This window comes from Pelodiscus sinensis, chromosome 6, assembly GCF_049634645.1.
Source record: "Pelodiscus sinensis isolate JC-2024 chromosome 6, ASM4963464v1, whole genome shotgun sequence".
Taxonomy (NCBI): domain Eukaryota; kingdom Metazoa; phylum Chordata; order Testudines; family Trionychidae; genus Pelodiscus; species Pelodiscus sinensis.
In genome coordinates, this window is record NC_134716.1 from 33,859,999 (window position 1) to 33,885,871 (window position 25,873).

Below are 25,873 nucleotides of genomic sequence, written 5' to 3' on the forward strand. Positions count from 1 at the left end.
TACAGAGCCGCCGATTGACATTGAGTCTCTGCCAATGGGAGAGCGCTATGGCCTTTGGCGTCTCAACCAATCGGGTGGCGAGGCCGGCAAGATTCCGGTTCAAGGGGCGGTTCCGGGGGGACGCCACGTGCGGCGGCGGCAGCCCCCAATGCGGGGGGAGGGGGGATGAGTTCACAGCGCGGGAACGTGGCCCGCTCGCGACCCCAGCGACACCAGAACTCGTCTGTTTTCAAAAATGACAAGCATGACACGAGCGCGCAGCGCAAGGTACCGGGCGCCCGAGCCGAGGGCTTCCCGCAGTGCTGAAGGGCCCTGCAGAGGCAGTCGCTGCGGGAGCGGGGTGGGGCGGCGGTGGCGGGTCTGTCACGTACACGGCCCACTGGCTCGTGCTGGGCAGTCGTTAACGCGCGATAAAGAGCAGTTAGACCGCTCCCCGCGCCTGGCCCGCGGGCTCGGCGGGGCGCGATCGGAGGGAGCGGTGATGCGCTTGTGAGTGCCCGTGGTTTGTATATAGCTGCTCCCCCGGAGCGAGGTGCTGCTGCAAACTAGGGGCTGGCCCGGCGAGTGTGTCCTGCTAGGAGCCACAGAGCGGGGAGTTGGCTGGACGGGGTCTCTCGTGGCGCATGGTTTGTACATGGGACGTTTAGGGCTTTGGGCAGCTTGTGACACGCTGAAATTAGCATAACTAAAAACAAGGTCTGGGGCTGCAGCTCTAGGACTCCCGGCCTCTAATGGGAGAAGGGCCCTGGTGTCATCTTCCATGGTGATAACTCAATATAAACCTACCTCAATTGGTATTTAAATAGACCCTTTGTCAGCCTAGTTTAGGCCAATGACATACAATTTGTGGCTACAGCGACACAGGGAAGGTTTGGTGGCAAAAGTGCTGTCAACATGCAAATGTTGGCAAAAGTAAAAACCGGTCAAACCATTTTTATCTACCTCCTCTTGTTGACATTTTCACAGCCCCATTGCTTTACTCTATTTGTCCACAGGGGAGCTAGCAGTGTGGGTAAGTATCCCACAATGCAGTGTTGTAGGAAGGCAAAGCTGATCCCTGCACTTGGGACTCTCTCCAGGTTCTCCCACAACACGCAGCCTCTGGGAGCAGTATCATGAGCAACTTTTTTTTTTTTTTTTTTTTGATCTGAGGAAGTGGGTCTGGCCCACGAAAGCTCATCATCTAATAAACCATCTTGTTAGTCTTTAAAGTGCTACATTGTCCTGCATTTTGCTCCATGAGCAACTTTGATCTCTCTGTGCTAAGGAATGTCAAAACAACAACAGTCCCTCTAGTCCTTCGCTTGCAGCAGTAGTCTTCCTGCTGTATTGCTAGCAGGCAGAATAGGAGCATTGCATATCAGGTAGTAAACTAGTCACTTATATCCTAATAAAATACAGGAATATGTAGCACTTGAAAGACTAACAAGATGGTTTATTAGATGATGAGCTTTCGTGGGCCAGACCCACTTCCTCAGATCAAATAGTGGAAGAAAATAGTCACAACCATATATACCAAAGGATACAATTAAAAAAAATGAACACATATGAAAAGGACAAATCAAATTTCAGAACAGAAGTGGGATGTGGGGGAAGGTAAATGTCTGTGAGCTAATGATATTAGAAGTGATAATTGGGGAAGCTATCTTTGTAATGGGTAAGATAACTAGAGTCTTTAAGACCCCGGCGTAAAGTGTCGAATTTTAGCATGAATAACAGTTCAGAGGATTCCCTTTCAAGTGCAGTTTTAAAAGGCTTTTGAAGCAGGATGCAGGTAATTAAGTCATTGAGACAATGTCTTTTCTGGTTGAAATGGCAAGAAACTGTTTTTTCTTTGTGATCCTGTCTAATATCTGTTTTGTGGGCATTGATCCTTTGGCGAAGTGTCTGAGACATTTGTCCTATGTACGTAGCAGACGGACACTTTCGGCACATGATAGCATAAATTATATTTCTGGATGAGCAGGAATATGTGTTCTTGATCTTATAACTCACTTGGTTAGGTCCAATAATGGTATCAGCAGAGTGAATATGTGGACAAAGCTGGCCAACAGGGTTTGTTTCAAGGGAAGGTACCAGGGTTGGTATTAGTGTGGTATGTCCTGTGGTTGTTGGTAAGAATCATTTTGAGGTTAGGTGGTTGTCTATAGGAGACTATGGGTCTGTCTCCCAGAGCCCCTTGGAGTTTAGTATCCTGTTCCAGTATAGGCTGTAGTTTATTGATGTGTTGGACAGGTTTAAGTTGGGGGTTGTAGGTGATGACAAGTGGTGTTCTATTGTTGGTTTTCTTGGGTCTGTCTTGAAGTAGATGGTTTCTAGGTATTCGTCTGGCTCTTTCAATTTGCTTTTTTATTTCTCTGGGTGGGTAGTTGAGGTTTATAAATGCTTGGTAGGGATCCTGAAGCTTCTGGTCTCTGTCAGTGGGATTAGAGCAGATGCGGTTGTTTTGAAGGGCTTGGCTATAGACGATAGATCGTGTGGTGTGTTCTGGATGGGAGCTGGAAGCATGTAGGTAACTGTATGAGTCAGTGGGTTTTCTGTAGAGGGTGATGTCTAATTTTCCATTGTTGATTTGTACTGTGGTGTCCAGGAAATAGATCTCTTGTGTAGAATGGTCCAGCCTGAGGTCCACTTTATGCTGGGGTCTTAAAGACTCTAGTTATCTTACCCATTACAAAGAGAGCTTCCCCAATTATCACCTCTAATATCATTAGCTCACAGACATTTATCTCCTCCCCCCCATCCCCCTTCTGTTCTGAAATTTGATTTGTCCTTTTCATAGGTGGGTTTTTTTTTTTAATGTATCCTTTTGGTATATATGGTTGTGACTATTTTCTTCCACTATTTGATCTGAGAAAGTGGGAATGGCCCACGAAAGCTCATCATCTAATAAGCCATCGTGTTAGTCCCGTATTTTGTTTCAGCTAACCTAGGCTAACACTGCTACATTTCTATCATTATATCCTAATACAGTAGACTTCCGATAATCTGGCACCTTTGGGACCCAGGTGGTGCGGGATTATCAGAAATGCCAGACTATCAGGAGGTACTCTGGCAGGGGCAGGTCTTGTCGGAGGGGAACAGCGCTGCAAGGGCCGAACGAACCCTCCGCCATTTTAGAAGAAGGCAAAGTCTGCGAGCTGCGGCAGCAGAGAGGAGGAGAGAGGCAGGCAGCCGCTTCAAGAAGTTCTAGTCAGTTACACTGCCGCTGCTGGATCAACAGGCTCTCAATCTACCTTTCCCCTCTACTGCCTGGGGCGGGGGGTAAGTCGGGGCAGGGGAGGGTGCTGAACCCTACCTCCTGTTGCAGGGAGGCAAAGCCTGTGAGTGGTGGAAGGGGAGAGGTGGCAAGAGACAGGCAGCTACATTCAGGAAGTTCTAGTCAGTTACACTTACTCCGGCTGGATCCACAGCCAACAGGCTCTCAGTCTACCTTGCCTCTCTACTGCCCAGAGGCGGGAGTGTGCTGAATCCTCCCTCCTCTTGCAGGGAGGCAAAGCCTGCAAGTGGCAGAACCAGAGAGGAAGGGAGAGGCAGGCAGCTGTTTCAAGAAGTTCTAGTCAATTACACTGCCCCGGCAACAGGCTCGCAATCTACCTTTCCTCTCTACTGCCTAAGGGGGAGGGGGGCGGTGGGAATGGATAGATCAGTAGCTGACAGGCTGCTGCTGAAACTCACATGGGAGGGGAGATGATCTCTTGTGAGTTTCAGCAGCAGCCTGTCACCTGCGGATCTACCCGTTCCCACTGTGCCCCTCCCCCTTATGCAGTAGAGAGGAAAGGTAGATTGCGAGCCTGTTGCCGGGGCAGTGTAATTGATTAGAACTTCTTGAAACAGCTGCCTGCCTCTCCCTCCCTCTCTGGTTCTGCCACTTGCAGGCTTTGCCTCCCTGCAAGAGGAGGGAGGGTTCAGCGCACCCCCGCCGACACCTACCCTCTCCTGGCTCCCCCTTTGGGCAGTAGAGAGGAAAGGTAGACTGAGAGCCTGTTGGCTGTGGATCCAGCCCGAGTAAGTGTAACTGACTAGAACTTCCTGAACGCAGCTGCCTGCCTCTCCACCACCCTGCAACATGATGGAGAGTTTGGCACCCCTGCCACCAACCTCAGTCCCCTTCTCCCTCTCCCCTTCTTCTCCCGCCCCCCAGAGACAATAGATAGAGCAAAGATAAATTGCAAGCCTGTCGCCTGCAGATCCAGCCACAGTTAGTGTAATTGACTAACAACTTGAAGCAGCTGCCGGAGCACTTCTGGGTTGCAGTTGGTGCCGGACCATCAGACGTGCCGGACCACCAGAGTTTTACTGTAGTAGGAGTGCTTGAAATTAGAACTCAGATAATGTAAATGCCCATGTTACAATGGAACTCAGTGATGAGTACAACAAAAAACTGTTGAATTGATCTAGTGTTGTGCAGCCAATTGGAGATGCAGGTCATTTTTCTACAGAATTCTATCATGTTAATTAGTAGGGGAAAGATTAAGAATAAATAATCCCCAACCATACCAAACCATAGTGAATATTTTAAGTGATGAACATTCAATGATCCTAGAATTGTTTAGGCCACAGAACTCCTTTTTGAAGGCTAGCTCTCTAGAACTTTTTGTATCCTACAAACTTTTGTATGCCTCATAAGATGTTATTTTAAAACTCAGAATCTGCTGAACACTCTTGCCCTCCCACTGTTTTATCAGGTAGTCAATTAAAAATAATGTTTAACCACTTAACTAATTAAAAAGAATTTTACATCAAGCATTGACATTGCATCTGTGCACACAATATTCTACAGATGTGATTCCAAGGATAGAATTCTATGCTTCATATATTGTATTAGTCACAAAATTAGACCACCTCATGCAAACATTGCTTGGATTTGAAATATTAGCTCATGCCTTGGAATGCCTTAATGCTAGCTTGACAGACAGTTTGTCTGAGTTAATAAGTGTACCACATTTGTAACTAGATGACTTAATATTGATTACATGAATATTACTGATGTCATCAATTCTAGTAACTCATTTGGTTTAGTGTTTGATTGTAATGTTAATTTAATATATAGTTACAAGTTTTCCCATAAAATTTACTGATGTCAGAATAAGTTCTATTGGCATTAGCTGTCAAGTGTTTGTTATCTTGGAGAAACAAATACAATGAGAAGAAATAAGGGAAAAAGCAATTCTGGGGGACAGTTACTTTGGAGACAGTGACCTTTATTAGTAATAGACTAGCAGGACTGTTGTCAGGAAAGCCAATCCCTGACGCCTGAAAAGGCAAGTATGGTGCCAGAAGGTTGAATCACTTAACATATGGTAAAAGAAACACTGGATCTGCCTGTTTGTCAGAATTATTTGAAAATTATTTAGAGTATGCATATCTTCTAGTAAATCTCCTCCTAATACTCAGAGTACTTTAATTTGACTAGAGATTTAGTTATTAACTAGCCCAGGGATAAGTGGTAATTTTTGGCCCAGGGCCACTTCAGAAATTTTTGAAGTGGCCCTGGGCTGCACTGGAAGGGGAGGGGCCTTAAGCAGAAGGGGCGGGGCCAGGATACTTCCTTGTTTCCCCACCCAGAGACCATGATTGGTCTGGGGATGGGAGAGCACCTTTGCCCCCCCAAAGGTTCCCTCTAGGCACCCATGATGCTGGTAGTGGGAGGAGACTTTGCATGCTCCCCCTTCTGCCTCCAGGCCAATCAGGACTTGGGGGGAGGGGAAACGCACAAAGTCTCCTCCCACCCTGCCAGCAGCAAATGGTGCTTCTAAGCACCACATGCTCCTTGCAGGGCTCGGACAGAGCAGAGGAAATTTCCCATGCTTCACCTGCTCCCAGGCCAATCAGCGCTTGGGGCGGGGGAGTGTGCAAAGTCTCCTTCCACCCTATCAGAGGCAGCAAGCAGCATGGGAGTGGAAGCTGATGCCTATGAGAAGTTGGCTTTAACCAGGTCTCCCCACAAGCACCTGATGTGCGCCTCCTCTTCTCCCCCCCCCCCCCCCCCTCGTGCCACTGCCTTTATCAGAGGAGGCTGGTCTAGAGCAGCAGCCCCTGTCCATGGGGGATACGAGTTCCCCGTGGACAGAGGCTGCTGCCGCAGACCAGTCTCTGTCCACAGTGGGCCCAAGCTCACAGGGACAGAGGCTGCTCCATGGGAAGCTGGAACAGCCTCTGTCCACGGGGAGTTCGGACCTAACTGACGTGGACCGCTGCTAGATCTCACTGCTGCCTCTGATCAGCAGCAGGCAGCCAGTCTGCATGGGGAGCTGTTGTTTAAACTGGTTCCCCTAGCCAACCAGCTCCTGCCTGCCATTCCACGCTGCTGCCTCTGTATCAATGTGGAATGGCAGGCAGGAGTTGATCAGCTAGGGGAACCAGTTGGCAGGGGGCTCACCCGGAGTGGGACTGGGAGCTCACTGGTGGCTGGCCCCACCCCCAGAGAGACCGGCAGCTCTTTTTTATTCACCCGAGGGGTATTCCGCGAGACCTCTCAGAGCTGCCGGAATTCTACCAGGACCTCCTCCAGACCTGAAAGCTGTTCTCGGCGACCAGGTCCGTTGTGGCCTCCGAGGGAGCAGACCTCTTCGCGGAGCCCCTGCTCCACAATCCAGCCTTGTGAGTGCAGGTAGCGGAGTCTCCCTCGGTGCGCCGGAGGCTGATCCTGGCAGAAACCACCATGGTCGGAGGCCTCCTGGACTACGACGGAGGGGACTGGGTGGACCCCCGAGCGCTCGCTCAGCACATGGGACTCTCCACCCTTCGAACCCCTCTGCGCCTACTCCAGGAGGTGAAGGCGGCCTTGCCGTGGCCCACTCTCGATCTCCTACAGAGAGCCCTGCGAGAGGGTATGCCCCGCCCCTCCCTTCCTGCAAAGCCTCCGTCCCTTATTATTGGGCCCCTGTTCCGCGGGCCCCCCCGGCCTCCTCATCCTTGGACCCCCAGCCGGCTGCAAAGTTTGCAGGTGCGGTTTGAAAGCAGACCGGCAAGACAACATCTGTACACGCTCGTGCTCCATACCGTGCATTTCCCCACCCTCGTGTCCCGCCCCGATACAAAGTGGCGGGACTATCTAAGACCCGTAGAGGGTGGGGAACCCCGATGGGCTAGCGTCTACTCTGACCTAATTCCGTGGCCCATCGGGGACATCAGTTGGCGGCTCCTTCACGGAGCGGTGAGCACGGGGGTGTACTTGGCGCGGTTTACCCCCATCCCAGACACCTGCCCCTTTTGCGGCGTGAGGGAGAACCTGGCGCACGCCTACCTTGAATGTGCCAGGTTGCAGCCCCTATTCCGGTTCCTCCAGAACCTCTTATTGAGGTTCTGGCTTCACTTCTCCCCTCACCTTTTCCTATATGCACACCCCATCCGTGGCCCCACAAAGTCGCGAGACGTCCTCATCAACCTGCTCCTGGCCCTAGCAAAGACTACCATCTACAATACAAGAAGCAAGATGTTGGACGAGGGGGTTCTCTGCAACTGTGGGGCCTAGTTCCGTTCCTCCCTGGTTTCACGAATCTGGGCAGAGTTCCTCTGGGTGGCGTCCACTGGCTCTTTCGATAGCTTTGAGGAGCAGTGGGCGCTGTCCGGGGTTCTCTGCTCGGTGTCCCCATCCGGTTCCCTAGTTATAAGCCTTTAGCCCGCAGTCCTTGATCCTTTTTTCATTATTTGTCCCACGGAATTAGTTGAACTTGGGTCCAGTGTCCCTCCCGTAAGGCTGGGGAGGGGCTTTTAAAATGTGGGCGGGCAAAGCCCGCCCACATTCCCATAGTTTTCAAATAGCACCAGGGAGTATCAAGCAGTTGTTTATCCACTAAGATTTCATGAGTTTATACGACTATTGAATTACATGATATCGAATATCCTTACTATAAATTCTTTCCCCTTCAGTATAATACATACATAATTTCTCCATTCGGTGCTAAATAAGACCCTGCTCCCTTCATTGGGTACCTGCCAGTGGGGTTTGAAGTCTGTCTGGAGCCAGTTGCAGGATTAGAACCCAAGTCTCAGCTGTCATGTTTTATAAATAATTGATTAGAATTGGTGTCCATTATTTTCTTTTTTAGTACCTTAAATGGGCATAGGACCCATTTGTATTTGTACACATTTTTTAAAATTTATTTTGCTATTGATGTGGTGTGAGCTTATATTGCTATTAGCCTTTAGTATGTTATATCTAGCCAATGTACTATTTGAGACTACTACTTGTAACACTTCTGAAGGAAAGTAAGAAATTTTATAGTTTGTGTAGTATATGCATTCACATTTGTTGTTTATATATTGAGTTTAATTGCTGTGCAGTTTTGTTTTTTGGTTGTGGGTACCGTATTTTCCGGCATATAAGACGACTTTTTATACTAAAAAACATCCCCCAAAAATCGGGGGTCGTCTTATACACCGAGTATAAACATACTGTAGCTTCGGCTACATACAGAACGTCCCTGTGCTGGTACTGTATGTACCGCGCTGAGCCAATCACGGCAAGCGGTGTCATCTATTAATGCATACAAAGCCTGCTCAGATTGGCTGAGTCAGAGAGGCGGGCTATTACAACCTTTGCCAATCAGAGCAGGCTTTGTATGCATTAATAGAATACACCGCTTGCCGGGATTGGCTCAGTGCGGTACATACAGTATCAGCACAGGGACGTTCTGTATGTAGCCGAACCTACAGTACCGTATTAGGGCACATCCAGCGGGCTGGTGTTATTAAATGGTGTTGCCTCGGAAGGGGGGGTAGTCTTATATGGCGAGTATACGCCAAAACCTATGTTTTAACTGGAAAATTAGGGGGTTGTCTTATACGCCCAGTTGCCTTATACGCCAGAAAATACGGTATTAATTTATCCTGAGTCTGCAGGTTCTGTAGTGAAATTTTAGTTGTGTGTACCTTAATGTAAAATCTTAATTTATAGCTGTCACATTTTAATTATGAAGGGTGGGTGGGACTGTTAGTGTGCCTCTTGAGAGTTTTACTAGAAAACAGGATGTTCGTTTGAAGTCATTGGTTGCACTGGCATTAGGGATATAACTGGTTAGCACCACCCTTACTAGGTGATGCTTTCTGCTAATTGGTTAACTTGCAGCCCGACTGAGTGGGGATGGCTCCTGCCCAGCCAAGCTTATTGTGCCACAGGCTAGGAGGCACTCCAGCCATGCTGGAGCAGCTCTTCACAGCACAGTGGAGCTGCCTGAGCAGCCCCTGCAGGTGGTGGGCCCAGCTGGGCTGGAGCAACCTCCTTTCCTCTGCCCATGGGATCTTGGTTAAGCAGTTAGCTTGTTAAATGTAACTCTTAACTGGTTACACAGGATTGTACATCTAAACTGGCATAGAAGAGAGAAGACTGGGGATATGTTGTGATCTCAGTTGTGATTGTATCTACTTCTGTTATGTATCATGGGAACCAGTGTTCCCTCTAATTTTTATGTCCATATATGGAACGAATTTTGTTATGTTCACCAATAGGGAGATGTACGACATCACAGCATATTGGTACATACAGGCAGTCCCCGGGTTATGTACAAGATAGGGACTGTAGGTTTGTTCTTAAGTTGAATCTGTATGTAAGTCGGAACTGGCATCCAGATTCAGCCGCTGCTGAAACTGATCAGTTTCAACAGCGGCTGAATCTGGACTCCAGTTCCGACTTACATACAGATTCAACTTAAGAACCCCAGGCGTCCCCAAGTCAGCTGCTGCTGAAACTGATCAGCAGCTGATTCCAGGAAGCCCGGGGCAGAGCAACTCTGCCTCGGGCTTCCTGTAGTCAGCCGCTGGTCAGTTTCAGCAGCGGCTGACTTGGGGACGCCTGGGGCAGAGTAGCTGGGGTGCTGCTGGGTTGGTCCAGTAGCATGGCTGCTCCTTGGCGCTACTGGACCAACCCGGCAGCACCCCAGCTGCTCTGCCCCAGGCGTCCTGATTCAGCCTCTGCTGAAACTGATCAGCAGCGGCTGAATCAGGACTCCTGGGGCAGAGCAGCTGGGGTGCTGCCGGGTTGGTCCAGTAGCGCCAAGGAGCGGTGCTGCGGGACCAACCGGCAGCGCCCCACCTGCTCTACCACAGGCCCCGGGCTTTGTTCCACGTCTCCCTGGTCTGCTGGGGGGGGGGGGGGGCGCACTAGCTGCGTCCCCCCCAGCAGACCAGGGAGACGCGGAACAAAGCGGCGGAGGACCCGGGCCGGACCCGCGGCGCTTCCAGATCAGCGCCGCGGGTCCGGCCCGGGTCCTCCGCCGCTTTGCTCCGCGTCTCCCTGGTCTGCTGGCTCCCCCTGCAGACCAGGGAGTCAGGGAGCAGCTTTTCTCGCCCCGGAGGAGGCGGGCGGCGGGACCAGGCGTCCCGCCGCTCCAGTCCTCCAGGGCGAGAAAATCCCCGTTTGTAACTGCGGATCCGACATAAGTCCGATCCGCGTAACTCGGGGACTGCCTGTATAACAATTCATTCTGCATATGGATGATCTGAGGTTGACGGTGGGGCTGAGGGTTCTGAGTGTGGAAGGAGGCTCAGGATTGGAGTGGGATGAGGGTTCTAGAGTTTGGCTGAGATGTTTGTGTTCTAGGAGCAGGCTCACGCCAGAAGGTGGGAGTGTGGAGTCTGGGCAAGAGTTGGGGTACAGGTTAGGGCTCTGGTTGGAGTGTGGGGTTGAAGAGGAAGCTAGGATAGTAGAGCAAGCTCATAGCTGGGGCTCTGGATTGGGATGCAGAAATGAGGAGGAAGTTATGGATTTAGAGCATGGGAGGGGTCTCAGAGGTTGGGGTGTAGGGCCCTTATCTGGGGCAGCTTCCATTTGGGGTGTGTGGAGGAGAGCAGGTGACTCCATGCAGGCTGCTCTCACCTGCGGGTACCGCTCCTTGTAGCTCCTATTGGCTGTGATTCCTGGCCAATGGAAGCTGTGGAGGTAGTGCCTTTAGATTAAGGGCAGTGCAAAGATAGGGTTCCAGCTGGGTAGTGGGAGAACTGCAGAGCCACCTGCTTCTCCCCTCCTAGAAGAGCTGGCCCAGAACACAGGAGCTTTACAAACTGCAGCCCAAAAGGTTCCTTAATAAGGCATGGGGCTTATTAGATAATTGTGTGACTGTGCAGTTTAGAGGGAACCCTGATGGAAACCCCTGCCACATGTGAAAACAAAAGATTAACTGAATTATGTTTAGAAATGAGGATTTTGCATAGCTATTGTAACCCATACTTGGCATGTCAAACAGCTACTGAGATTAGTCTAGACGAGCCCTGTGTGTGCGCTACAGTCCTCTGTCGAAAGAGGAATGTAAATGAGCCTGATCGAACGTGCAAATGAAGCACAGATTTAAATATCCCGCACTTCATTTGCATATTTGCATCTGATCACGGTTTCAAAAAGGGTTTTTCGAAAGTGAAACCGCAGTCTAGATGCGGTTTTTGGAGAAAACAACCCTTTTTTGAAAGAACCCATACTCCTGAAAAAAATGAGGAGTATGGGTTCTTTCGGAAAAGGTTTCTTCCCCCCCCCCCCCAAAAAAACTTTGTCTAGACTGTGGTTTCACTTTTGGAAACCCCTTTTTATGAACAGTGATTGGATGCGAATATGCAGATGAAGCACGGGATATTTAAATCTGCGCTTCATTTGCACTTTCGATCAGGCTCACTTACATTTCTCTTTTGACAGAGGAATTTAGTCCTGACAAGCCCACACTGACAATCTGTTCCATGCCCCTGTACCCAATCCCAGATCATCGTTTTGGTAGTGCACTTCAATAATTCCACCTCCAACAACTTTTAGTTCTACTCTTTAAATTTCAAGGAAGTTGCTCTTCATTTTAAAAGGGTATCCACAGAACTTCAACTTGCTGTAACTAGTAAAATAGGTTGAGGAATAGCTTGGAAGTTAGTCTGTAACAAAACTTAAACAGTCTAGTTTGAAGACTAACAAAACACGTAGATAGTATCATGAGCTCTCGTGGGCACAACCCACTTTAGACGACTGGGAATTAGGGAATGTACCCCAAAGAGGGCTGTAATTTCAGCAGCTCAACACTTTTTTAAAAGAAATGTGCCTGAGTTAATCTACTCTTCCTCCTCCACTTGATGTTTCTTCTCTTCACCCCCTTCATAATTTCTACATTGAATCATTGCTGAGGGTGATACTACTTGTGGGGGAAGGCCTTATCAAAAGATTGTTTCGTTTGGGTTTGAACACAGTTATGGGTGGGATCAGTCAAATCACCTCTGCCAGAGTGTTCTTTTGCTGGTGGCTACTGCTGCACATGCTGTTTCATGCTCTGAGAGATTGGTCACAGATCAGTTAGCTATACTCAAGAAACACTGCAACCTGTCTTTCTGGTTTGTGAATGTGTATGAAGCCATTGGGAGTTTTAGTCCATTACTAATCTTATAGGTTAGGCTCACTGTCTGTTGTAGACATCATAGGTTCCATGACTCTGACAGCTGTAGCAGCTTAGTCCTGGAGGCCGCCAGAGCAGCTTTGGCAACCCCAGGCAAGGTGCACCAGCCACTTCTGGGGCAGTGTTGAGCCCCACCCTCCCCATCTCTCAGCAGGAGGAGTTTGGGCACGGCATGCGGGGTGATGCTTTTATCTGGGGCGGTGGGAAGACAGCTACTACTTCTGCTTCCATCTGCAGACAGTGGTCTTACAGCTCCCATTGGCTTCCACTGGGAGCTGTAGAACCAGGGGTTGGAGTGTAGTGGAGGCAGCATATGGAGCTAGGAGCTGTAGGTCACCTGCCCCAGCCTTCCACCTCCAAGCATCTCTGGTATCCCTTTGGGTTGCACACCCTTCCCCCGAGCATTCGTGATATCCCGTAGGCCACCTCCACCCCCCAACTCCTGCAGAGCCCCCTTCCAAGTTTTAGTCAGGGGTATATAGTAAAAATCATGGACAGGATTCCCGTTTTTGTATACTGCCTATGACTTGTCCATGACTTTTACTAAAGATACCCAGGTCTAAAATGTAGCCTTACTTATAGGCAGTCAATGGAGCTTGTAAAGGACCAGGTGATGTTCACTCCTGCCTTTGTAGATCAATAAATATAATTGATAAATTTGAGTCAGTGACCGTTTCATTCAGTCCTCTCTTTAAGAAGAATAGAGTTAAACAACTGAAAATGGAACAAATAATTCAATTCTCACTGCTTCTGTGCATTGATGAAGTCCAACTGGAGTCTGAGACTTGCTGGTTCAGTGGTCAGATGTCCTCAGTTGACAGCAAGATCAGAGTTGTAGCAGGTCTCTAGAATTTGTGTTTAGCTACAATAGTTCCCTTAATAGAAAAAAAAAAAAGATATTCCAATGTTACAGGTTAGATGTCCCCCCAAAAAAGAGAACCCCCACAATATCACATTGTCAGGAAGGAGTTTTTTTTGGTTGTGTAAACAAGCCCTACGAAACAAGATGCATATAGCCATAATATCGACTACAGTGGTGTAATTTCTAAAGTACACTAAATGTGTTGAATATTAGTTGTAGGGATGTCAACATGTGAACTAACCAATAATCCTAGGCTTATCATGTAATCGGTTAATCCTGTCGACTACACACATCCCGCCCCTTGCTGTCTCTGTATCAGAGGCAGCAAGGGAGGGGGAGGCAGGAGCTGGTGACCCCCACCCCCACTAGGGATGCTAAATTTAGATTAGTCAATTACTCAAATAGTCTATGCAATTTGCATTGACTATTCAATTAGTCAGTAGGGCGCCTCCACCTCTGAAGTGTAGCAACAGCCCTAGGGCTGTTGCTATACTTCAGACGAAAACGCTGCAAGGAGCAGAGGCCAGTTTCAAGTAGTACTTCCTTTTGTTTGTTTTAAATCTGTACCTGCTAATTTCATTTAGTGACCCCTTAGTTCTTGTGTTATGGGAACAGGTAAAGATCTCTTCTTTATTCACTTTCTCCACACTGATCATGATTTTATAGACCTCTATCATATCTCCTCCTTAGTCATCTCTTTTCCAAGCTGAAAACTTCCAGTTTTATTAATCTCTCCTCATATGGCAGCAGTTTTGAAAGCTTCAGAATTGCTGAAAAAATAAATCCCCAAAGTGAAATTAATAAACCTTGAAAAGCAGAAGCCCTATAAATAACACACATGCAAAACAATAGTTGTCTACAACTCCTACAGGTTTAGCTCTGTGGTTCCACCCAACCCAGCCCTCTTACTCATTACTACATTTCACATCTGCTGCACAACATCACAGGTTGCCATAGCACAGGGGATGTTAGCAAGGTATCAGAGAACAGGGGATAGGCAGGCCTACAGGTATTCCACAACGGCCTGTGTTACAGAAATAGAAGAGAATAACAGTTTGCCTGTTCCTCTGCATCAGATCTGAAATTGCCCACTTGGTTTTCAAAACTGTGGATTGCTTCCCCCTTCCATTGGGATTGCAAATCTAGCCACACATCTGTGGACTCACTTTGGTATTATAATACAGGCCTCTTTTCTTTTTGTGTTTCACTATGGCTCTGATTACGGATGTAATAATGTAGGACCATGTTTCTCATCCTTTTTTTATAAAGTACCCCCAGGACCTACAATTTTCAGACAAAATTTCTCTCCACCGTTGCAACACATTTGTTTAAACAACTGAATCGTAGCTGGGCGGCAATGAAATTTTTGGATGTAAAAAGTACAAAAATAATAAAGCACTGTAAAACTTTAAACAAATTCAGTTTTCTCCAAGTTTGTTGTCGATATACCCCCCAGATTTCTCTCGAATACCCCTAAGGATACTCGTACCACTGGTTGAGAAACACTGGTGTAGTAGATTAACTGATAAGCAAAAGCTTATCTATAGGTTAATGCTATAGACTACATGCATTTCTCCCCCCCGCTAGTAAGCTTTTAGCAGGCTGGCCAGCAGTTTGAGTCCTGGCTTGCGATGGGTCTGGGGCCTGTACCCACTGCAGCTCTTCATTTAAAGTGTTATTAGGAGGTAGGTGGACAGGCAGCCCGTCTGAGTTCCAGCTCACACTGGGTCCAGGAGCTCAGACACCCCACCCCCCCAAACAGGTGCTGCTGCCACCCCTATCTCAGAGATGGCAGTGTGGGGTGACGGACAGCCAGTCCACAGGGGGCAGCTGGTTTTTCAGCTAGCTCCCCTCAAGCACCAGCTCCTGCCTGATAACAGACAGCAGCCCGGAGTGGCAGGGGACTCCTCTGGAGTAGGGGTGAAGCACACTGGCTGCTAGCCCTGTCCCCGAGGACTATAGTATAGTCAAATAACTGATAAGAATTCATGAGGTTACTTGACTATTCGATTAACCAATATTGAACATCCCTAGCTCTGATAAGGGTTTCCACTTGCAAAGCTCAGTCTGTTTAAAACTGTTTACTGCTGCTATTCCAAATTCATTCTATGCTCTTAAAAAAAAATACCATGTATTAGGGACCCAGGATGATAAAATTATGTTCTTGTTTAGGCACCAAGCATTAATATCTATGACATCATAAAGTGACTAAAATATGTATTTGAAAACTGCGAATGGATATTGATAGTGGTCACTTTGATTAACTTTGAATATTAAATGTCAGATCTCACACAGGCTGAATGCCCATTTTAAATCCAAACTAAATACTAACTATGCTAATGAAAGTATAATTAATATTTAAGTCTATTTAATAGCAAATTGGACTGATTCTTCCAATTGCAGAGTGATTTGCTGCAAAACTAAATTCATTTGCTTTACATTTTTATTACCTTTTATTAAATGTTCCCTCATGTTCTTTTCATTTTAAATAGAAGCCACTGGTACTACTTTGTGTGTCTTTGTGGGAGAGGACCTGAGATGGGAGTTTCATAGCTCCATATTATTCAAGCATATGTTCCTGTAACTGCAGATGACTGGAGATATTTGGTTGAGGTTTTTTTGTCTTGGTACCAACTCACCTGATCTTAACCAAAGGTGAACTTTGAAGTTTCATCATAAAAAGGAAAAGTTAAACTATGACTAATATGGGCAGAGCTGGGCACCCACTAAGTATGTAGAGGGATACAGGAGGACAGGCTGGGAAGTTTTTAAACCGATGTTCCTGTGATACTTGTTTGAAAACTAGTATACCTCACAGTTGAAGAGTATACCATATGTTGGTTTTCATTGCCTTATGTCTCTTCTTTCTGCTGGTCTCTGTTGGTTTCTGCATGAACAGGGCTAGTACAGGAAGCCTAGCACCAACAGGAAATGATAATCATTCTTTTGTTTGATAATTATAGTGTTCAGTGCTTTATGTCACCATTAAAATTAACTCAGGATTTATAATAGCTTTTGCAAACAGGTATTCATCTATCAATTATGAATTATTTCCATCTAGTACTTGAAAAAGTATGTGTTCTTCAGCATTACTACATGGATTGCAATTCTTTTGGGCATGGCCTCTTGCATTCCAAGTACATTACACATTGTTAAGCCTGTCTTTGTCATTACTCCAGGAATAAATGTTTCCTTCTTCAGTACCAGTCACAGCATATTATTGGAAATTAGTGAAGTATCTGTAAAGGAAGCTGACTCCTTTCTCAAAAGTACACTGCTTAACAATAAAGAGAGAGCTTCCTTCATCTCATTTGAAGCTTTGTGTGGTCAAACATATTAAAATGGCTAATGATACCAAAATATACTCTTAGGAATACAATTACTGCATGCTGATTCAGCACTGTGTAGGGGAGGGGACTAGTACAGATTAATTTGCAGAGCTGTAAAATCTTAACTCAGGCTATAGTACTCTGTTTTGCAATTCCTTTATACTAAATAAGGCTGTAGAGGTGGGTAATTAGCCAATCATGTAATCACTACAATGTGTCAACTACACAATTAGTTGATAAGGGAAAGTGCACAGTCCCAGCTCTCACAGGGTCCAGCTACCCCTGCTGTGGCTCTGCTGTTTAAATGTAGTAGAAGTTAGGCACCGCAGGCAGCCCAGGTGTGAGTCGGGTCAGAGCAAGCCCAGCTCAGTCCTGCTCTAGGGATGTTAAATTTAGATCAATGGGCTTATCGATAAAGGCATCTTCCCTTTTGAAGTGTAGCCCCAGGGCTGTTGCTAGGCTTCCAAGGTGAAAGCACTGTGCAAGTGGGGGACTCAAGCAGTCCCCCACTAGCCCTGTGCTCCCCACAACATTTCAAAACAGCTGCGCTGCATGAAGTCCAGGGTCATCGGGGAAGTCTCCAGCTGACCCTGGGCTCCACATGGCGCTACTGCGTTTAAGCATCCCTTCCTCTTCCTCCATTTGCTTATAAGTCAACTTTCACATCCCTACCTGCTGCAGCTTTGCATTTAGTAACTATAGTTAAATGCAGAGCCACAGTGGACCCAGCTTATCGGGTAGCTGACTATTTGACTACATCCCTAATACTAAAAGGACAAAGCTTGAGACAAAACAGGAAAAGTCATCTTAGTACTTTATCCCAGTGTGCTGTTTTTAACTAACATATGGACCCTTTCCTTTAAAACAGAACCTTCTGAAAATGAATAATTTTCAGCTATCATACTGTAAATTGGTTTAGAGAAAAGGCACACAATTTGTTACCTTTAAAAATGGGGTGACTAAAGTACCTTTGAAGGAAAGTATTTGTGGAGCTCTACGAAATATTTATTCTTCACTAATCCAAAACTGTGCTAGGATGCTTATGCTGTGATGAAACTTTGGATAGCTGATTACATTGAAAAAATATTAAAGAAATTAATGTTAAAGCCATGCATTAAAATTTAGGAAATACCAAAGTTAAGGCTGCCCATGCAATTTTAATTTAGTTTCCTTCTGTATATGTACGGTTGCCACAGTCTTCAGTTACATGATGTATTTTTCTCCTCTGCAGTTGAACCTGTCTCCTTCTCCATGTTGTCTGGGCACTAGCAGGAGCAGTGAGAGTGCAGGTGGGACAGTGTTAATACTCCCTGTTCCAGTGCTTGGTGTCGTCCTGGCCCCCAGCATCCAGGAGCAGCAATTGCAGTGCCCGAGAAGGATATTCTCTGTGGTTCTGAGATGGGGCATGCTCAGTCATATTATAGGGATTGGTACTTTTTAGCAGGGGTGGGCAATAATTTTTGGTCCCCTTTATAGCAAGGGTAGGACCTAATCCTGAAGGGGCAGGGCCAGAATGCTTCTGGGCTTCCCCACCCCCAGACCATAATTGATCTGGGGGTGGAGGGAGCCCCTTTGCCCCCCTCCCTTCCCACTAGGCACTCATGCCCCTAGTAGGGTGGGAAGAGGCTTCACACGCTCCCCATGATGGGCCTGGGGGCGGGGGAAGCACAGGAAGCCTCTTCCCACCCTGTGAGGAGCATGTGGCACTTTGAACTGCTGCATACTCATCGCAGGGCCGGGACAGGGCAAAGGAAGCTTCGCAAAGCTCCCCCTCCCCCAGGCTCTGATGGGCGGCCCTGCCACTCCCCTGCCTCCAGGCCAATCAGAGCTTGGGGAGGATGTGATGTCTCCTCCCACCCTAATTGGCCTGGGGCCGAGGGAGCAGCAGGCCAGATCAACCCGCTTGGAGGGCTGGATCTGGCCCACAGATGCTTTTTTGCCCACCCCTGCTTTATAGAGTGTCTGCATTGTGCGGTTAGCATGCAGCTCCTGTGAAAGAATGGAGTGTTCTCATTGTAGCTAAAAATCTTCAGGGAATTTAACTACCGAATTCTAACAAGTATCTGCTGAGCATTTGTGAACTGAAGTTTTTCTTTTCCAAAGGCTTATCACTTGGCAAAATTTGGTCAACTCTTCACAAGGTTAGCAAAAGTCTTCCAGGACTGCAGGGGAGCCCCCTGCTAAATTTTGAGTACCTGCTTCAAAAGTTTAAAGGCTCTAGAGCTTCTTAATGAAATGGTTAATAGTAATTAATAATAGAAACTTGTATTTAATATTGTTTCCCTTATCTTATTTTTCAAAATGACTGAATTCTTATAGTTTTGAAACTTTTCCAAAAGAGTCTTAGACACACATTCTGCATGGAAATCTTCAGATTTATCAGTTTGTCTGGCAAAGTTGTAAGCATTTATTTGAAAGTTAGGTATCATAATGTGATGTTTCAGGCAAATTTGACCATCAGAGGCACTGCCTTGCCTATATCACCTATAATTAGTTTAGAATTTTTTAAACTGTATTTGAGACCAAATTTTGTATTCCCTGTACCAAGGTGAAAAGTTAAGTTATAGTAGAATGAAGATAAACTGCTTCTCCAGAAATCTAGGTTGTCATTGAATAAAATAAATATCAGATGTTCCATGTTAAGAAAATAAGAGTGAGTCCTGGTTCCAGAGTATGGTGAAGCTATTGTTGACTTAAGTTTGGTCAGGGCCAGGCCTGAAAGGCTAAATTTAGTTAATCCAGACATGTTAACTAGATGAATTGTTAGGTGTGCCCTTTCTCCAATCATTTTATGCTGCAGTAGATATTTGCATAATTAACACCACAAGTACATAATTAAAACATGTATATTTAAATCTCAGTTTCATAGGAACAATTGTTTAATTTCATATTAGTATTGTGGCAGTAAAGAAAGATCTTGGGGGAGAGACTGGGTTTAAGAACAGCCCTTCATGTGAGACAGATGTATGTGCATAATACTTTTAATGCATTTTGGTGAAGAGCATTTATTGAACAGATGTTCAATCTGAAGTTCACCACTTGGGCTGGCAAGGATCACAAGTAACCTCCTTATAAGAAACTCTTAGGCTGTGTCTAGACTGGCAAGTTTTTCCCAGAAAAAACTTGCCAGCTGTCTACACTGGCCACTTGAATTTCCGGAAAAGCACTGACTATCTCATGTAAGATCATCAGTGCTTTTCTGGAAATACTATGCTGCTCCCGTTTGGGCAAAAGTCTTTTTCCGAAAGACTTTTGCGTAAAAGGGCCAGTGTAAACAGCACAGTAGTGTTTTCTGCAAAAAAGCCCCGATCGCGAAAATGGCGATCAGGGCTCTTTTGCGGAAAACTGCATCTAGATTGGCCACGGATGCTTTTCCGCAAAAAGTGCTTTTGCGGAAAAGCATCCTGCCAATCTAGACATGCTTTTCCGAAAATGCTTTTAACGTAAAACTTTTCTGTTAAAAGCATTTTCAAAAAATCATGCCAGTGTAGACGTAGCCCTAGAGCTTTCATGGTGGAGTTGAAATGGCTACCGTCCCTTTCCAAGCATGTTAAAATCCTGTTCTTAGAGTCTGTACTGAGAGGGCTTTTTTTGGTTGCTTTGTTTTCATGTATGGGATTTGGATGGTCCAGGAAGCAAAGGAGCTTTGGATTTGGCACAGAAAACTTTTGCCAGAAGTAGAGGAGAGGCATTGGTACCACTCCAAGTCTCACTTCTAAGAGGTTAGAAGTAGCAATTCTAGAAGGGAATCAGCATTGAAGACTTGAGTGAACAGTTAAATGCCAGGGTTGAATATTTGTTTCTGGGGCTGCCTGATGCCAAGGGAAACAGTGTTCCTCAGTGAGGCAACTAATTTCTGTTCCACACTTCATTCCAAAGAGAATACAAGTGGAACATTGTGTCTACTGCTCCCTGTCTCGGGCTGTTTTCTGTTCACCCAAGAGGGAACTCACTGCCAGATCCCCCCTTGTCTCTGTGATGAGTTGGAATTCAGGTCTAAGGGATCTGCAAGTCATCCCCCTGAAGCCTTTCTACTACTACAACTTATAACTAGGGATGTAAAAGCAGAGTAGTTTAGTTGATAACACAAGTTTCCCCCCCTCTCCCTGCTGCCTATATATGAGAGGCAGGAGGGTGGGGGAGCAGGAGCCAGTGCTGGGGGGGCGGGGGGGGGGAGGGAAGCTGGCCTATTAGAGGCAGCAGAGGGATGGGGGGGGGTGAACCACACCAGGGGAGGCAGCTCTGACAGAAGCCCCTGTCCGCAGTCAGCAGCCGTGGACAGGGGCTGCTGGACCCAGTGAGAGCCTGGACTACTGAGCAAGCCTGGTTCAGTCCCAGCTTGTGCTGGGTCCATGAGCTACCCCCGCTGCATCTCCACAGTTTAAATGTAGTAGGAACCAGGCTGCCTGTGCACCCAACTCTTGCTAAATTTAAACAGCAGAGCCGCAGCAGGGGTAGCTTCTTTAGAACTCCTTCCCTTATTGACTAAATGTGTAGTTGATGCAATTTGTATTGACTACATGATTACTCAGTTACCTACCTCTTAACATCCTTACTTATAAGACATAGATTATACATCACACCCACCCACCCTGCACCAAAAACCCTTAAATAAAAAGGACAGATAATGACCACAACAAAAACCCATATCCCAAACAGAATTTTTCCACACACCCCACCAAAAGATATAGGAGCCACAGTATCCATTAGCAACTTCACTATTGGCCATATGCAGAAGATGCTTAGATACTAAGGAGATGGTGGATAGTGTGAAACCTTAAAGTAGATAGGAACAGTATGTGTGACAAAAATAAAGGTTTTTAATTTCATTGGAGTCCTTTGGATCTCAGCCTTAGTTTTTGAATGTGTTTGTATTATAGTAAAACTACGTACTTGTTTATCTGTGGTATAACTAATTACCACAGTTGACCACCAATTGTATGTTACTCACTTTCTTGGTTACCTTGGGTATGTCTAGGCTACATAGTTTTGTCGACGGAGCCCTGTAGATGAGTTTACTAAACCTAGGCAAATGAAGTGGCGATTTAAATAATTGCCATTTCATTTACATCAAAATGGCCGCCACGCTGTGCCAATCAGCTGTTTGGCAGCACAGTGGGGCACTCTTGACGCGCCGCGGTCAACAAGGGAAGCCTTTGTCGACCGCTCCGGTATGCCTCATTTCACGACTGGCTTATAAGTGAACCTACTCATGAATTTAAAAATAGTAGTATACTTCTGTGTAATGTTCATCATTCAGTGTCTCCATTTAAGGAATGGTGTCCCTAGCCTCTGTTTGTCAGAGGGTGGAGATGGATGGCAGGAGAGAGATCGCTTGATCATTCCCTCTGGGACACCTGGCATTGGCCACTGTTAGTAGACAGGGTACTGGGCTGGATAGTCCTTTGGGCTGACACAGTATGGCCATTCTTATGACCAGGGCTTGATAAGCAGCAGCGACAATGTGCTGATCGTGCTGCGGCGCCATGCTGGGCTAAAATCTACTCGCCATGGGCGAGTAGATTGCTCTAATTGTCGAGCCCTGCTTATGACACATTTAACTTCTTAATTCAGTTCTTAGTGTATAGATGTCTTTAGGGATGTTAAGTATCAGTTAATTGAACAGTCAAGTACCCATATGAATTCTTATTGGGTAGTTGCCTATTCTGTAGTCCCCGGGGGTGGGCCCAGCAGCCAGTGCACTTCAGCCTTACTCCACAGGAGCCCCCTGCCACTCTGTGCTGCTGCCTTTGTATCAGAAGCAGCAGCACAGAGTGGCAGGTGGGAGCTGGTCAGCGAGGTGAGCCAGTTTAAAAGCCAGCTCCCCTCACAGACTAGCTGCCTGTCACCCAGTGCTGCTACCTCTGATAGAGACAACAGCCCCTCTCTGGGGGCTGTCTGAGCTCCTGGAACTGAGCCAAGCTGCCTGCCCACCCAGGTCCTAATATACTTTAAATGAAGAGTCATAGCAGGGGCAGCTCCCAGACTCAGATTGAGCCCGGCTGCTGGCCAGTCTCCTAAAAAAAGGACTGGCAGGGGCAAGAGAGAGAAATGCATGTAATCTATAGAATTAACCTATAAGCTTTTGCTTATCTGTTAGTTGACTATACTATTACATCCCTAATGTCATTACCAGAATTAATGTCATTAACAGTTCACGGTAAAGGAATGAATGAACATAGATTCAATTAACATTGTTCTTGAATAAGACCTTAAGGCTATGTCTACACTGCAAGCGTCTTTCAAAAAAGAGGCTTTTTCGAATGATACTTTCGAAAAAGCCTCTTTTGAAAAAGAGCATCTCAACTAACTTTTTTCGAAAGAGCACCCAGGCAGTCTAGATGCTCTTTCAAAAAAAAAAAAAAAAAAAAAAAAAGCCTTTTTTTGAAAGAGCACTTTCGAAAAAAGGCGTTCCTCGTAAAACGAGGTTTTCCGCGGTTAAAAAAAACCTGCCACGTTCTTTCGATTTACTTTCGAAAGAACATGGCATCAGTCTAAACACAGGAAGTTTTCAAAAAAAAGGCCACTTTTTTCGAAAAAACCTGTTGTCTAGCTGCACCCTAAGTGTCTTCCTGATCTGTGGTTTAAGACGACTAAGGCTACCCACTTAATATACATGATCATGGCTAAAGTCTAATATGGTTAGTAATAGGTAACTTGTCTTCAGTGAGCAAAAGTAAGGTCTCAATCTATTTCCATACCAAACCCATTTTTACTCTTCAGCCTCACAACATTGTGATCTTTTAGGAATGCTTGGAAGTGTTTATTCTCTTCATTAACATCATAAGAATAGGTAGATTTACAGATGAACTCATTGTTATTGCACTATAATTAGAATATATCTTACCTGAAATTACTTTAGCTATATGATATAAGAGGTGGATGGAATTAATTCATAAGAAGCATTTTTTAACTCAACTGATGAATAGTTGCTAATTGGTTGGTTCATAAAAGATTTGACAGTTCAGTTTTTTTTTTTAAAGAAAATTAATGCAAAGCTTCATGATGGGGTATGTCATCACTGTAAGGAGGTCTTGGAGTGGCGTGTAAAATTCAACAAATATAAACCACTGTCAAAGCCGAAGAAATGGTGAGTAAGCCAATACTTCACTGCTAATCACTGTGATTTTAAATTTTTAGAGTGTATTACTATTTTTGGAAATTTCATGTAATGAAAGAGGTGATGTAATGCCTTTTATTGAGCTCCAAATTCTGTAGTCTAAAGTTTGAGAGAATTTACAACATCGGTGCTGACTTTTGTTTTTGTTGGGGGGTGTCCTTCTCCCAAGGCCCCACCCCCACTCTGCTGCCAAGGTCCCATCGCTATATCTTTTCCCACCCTCTCACTGTTCCATCTCCCAGTTCCCTTCCCCTCCCAAATTGAGAAGCTGCTCACCTCTCCCTAGCTTCAGACCCCTGGAGCCAGCCAACCTTGGAGACCTGTAGTTAGTCTAGATGGAGTTTCATCTTTTTAAGCATCTCCATGAGGGCCAAAACAAAGTGCAGTCCTACAGCATGTTAATAGATTTTGTATTTGTTTAATTTAGTTACTTAGTATGATAAGTAACAACACAGATAAGTCAGGGATATAAGAGTTTAACTGGTTAACCGATAAGCTGATGCTTATCAGTTACTGTTGACTGTTAAACTGCGTGGGACTGCTGGTAGGCCCACAGGGCTGTCAGGGCTCCCGACCCCGTGGGACCTTGGTTAACCATGTAACCATTTTTATAGGTTATCATTCTTAATATTTGTATTCATTTTTACATCCCTAAAAGCACTGCTTTTTAGCATGTATTTTAGGAAGCTTAAAGATCATGCATTGTGACACTTTGGGGATCATGTCTGTGTCCAAATATGAATGCCTCTGTTTTATAACATTTACCTGTAACCTTCAGAATGGATTTAACTTTCATATTTGTATGGGAAAAAACAGACTGTCTGGAAACTAAACCATGGCCATCAACACCGCTTGCCTCTAACTTTCATGTGGAACTAGATTTGATTTCTGACAACTTGTTGCCAGAAATCCCATACCAGGATTTTGCAGGCTGGAAATGCCCACCAAAACGACAGGACCTAAGAAAAATTGTCACTTTCTAAAATTGACATGCCCTTCAAACAAGGGGAGTCATGTCATTGCCTGAAGTCTCAGCAGAAAGAATGGGGGCAGGGAGTCCTGGCATCCTTTAAGGCCATGAACAAACCTAGGGACTCACAACAAGAATAAAACCACTCAAGGGGACTGTATTCAGCTTTGTTTTCCTTAGCTCTAACTCCTGTGCTGTCTGGGTTAGAGATGTGAATGACTAGTTGACCATCTGATAAGCAAATGCTCATTGGATAGTTGACTAATTGGTTCCTCCCCGCCCCCCTCCCCCACTGCTGCCTCTATCAGAAAGAGGTAGTGGGGTGAGCGAGGAGGGGAGGAAGGAGTGCTTCAAAGCAGCAGCACCACATGGAGCCTGGAGCCAGACCCCGTGCTCTACACGGTGCTGCTGCTTTGAAATGCCACAAGCAGCCCAGGGCCAACACCACGTGGAGCCTTGGGTCAGCTGGGAACTCCACCGGCCCTGTTCACCGCTGCCGCTTTGAAACACCATGTGCAGCCCAGAGCCAGTGGGAGACTTCGAGTCCCACACTGACCCTGTGCTCCCCGCAGCGCTTCTGCCTTTAAAGAGTAGCAAGGCGGAAGCGACCTTATCGACTAATCAAAATTTTACAGCCCTAGTCTGGGTAAAGTGCTTTTGTATGAGTACTTTGTATATTTGAGGAATTGCAAAGGAACTTATATTCCTTGCCTCTGTGTCATGTGGTTCCCAGAGAATTAAACTATAATCCAGAATGCCTGTGGAAAACTACATAAGCTACTGAGATGTCCTGGGAGGTTCAGAATGGTCCTCAGAGTAGAGGAAATTTGGGATTTTGCAGTCTTCATGCCAAGGATTAATACCCAACACTAAATCTGCTTAGCTGCCCATCCTTTTGACACCAGCCATAGCAGCCAGCAGAGAAGCTGCCTGTATGTCTCTGCTAGCCCCAGTCTGGCTCCATCTGCCCTAGAAAAAGACTCCCCTGTTTGAAGTCTGAACCAGGCTGAGAGCTGAAGCCATCAGATATTAGGAAAACTGCTTCCAGCCAAACAGATGATACAGGATTTTGTATCAAAGAGCTGATTGGCCAGATGGAGAAAGCTGACTGGCTGCAGCATCTGGAATCAGCTGACAAGACTGCCTTTGCATTAATTGATTGGCTGCCAACAGCTGATTCTCCATAGATGCTAAGCACCCACTTTCCCCCCCCCCCTGTGCAGGTACAAT

The 25,873-nt window shown here is 46.2% G+C and overlaps 1 protein-coding gene and 1 long non-coding RNA gene across 2 annotated transcripts in view; one reads left to right on the plus strand and one right to left on the minus strand.

The window, feature by feature from the left end:
- The first annotated feature begins 98 nt into the window (after nt 1-98).
- The window catches only part of C6H9orf85 (chromosome 6 C9orf85 homolog), a 35,187-nt gene continuing 9,412 nt past the window's right edge, over nt 99-25,873 (plus strand). The window contains exons 1-2 of the mRNA XM_075931710.1: nt 99-267; nt 23,537-23,643. Of these exons, the coding sequence (XP_075787825.1) occupies nt 166-267; nt 23,537-23,643 (209 nt within the window). The 5' untranslated portion in view covers nt 99-165. The remainder of the gene's footprint in view (nt 268-23,536; nt 23,644-25,873) is intronic.
- Nucleotides 13,037-25,873, minus strand: part of LOC142829839 (uncharacterized) — a 28,894-nt gene continuing 16,057 nt past the window's right edge. Inside the window, exon 3 of the long non-coding RNA XR_012904678.1 lies at nt 13,037-13,237. This is a non-coding gene — a long non-coding RNA (uncharacterized LOC142829839). The remainder of the gene's footprint in view (nt 13,238-25,873) is intronic.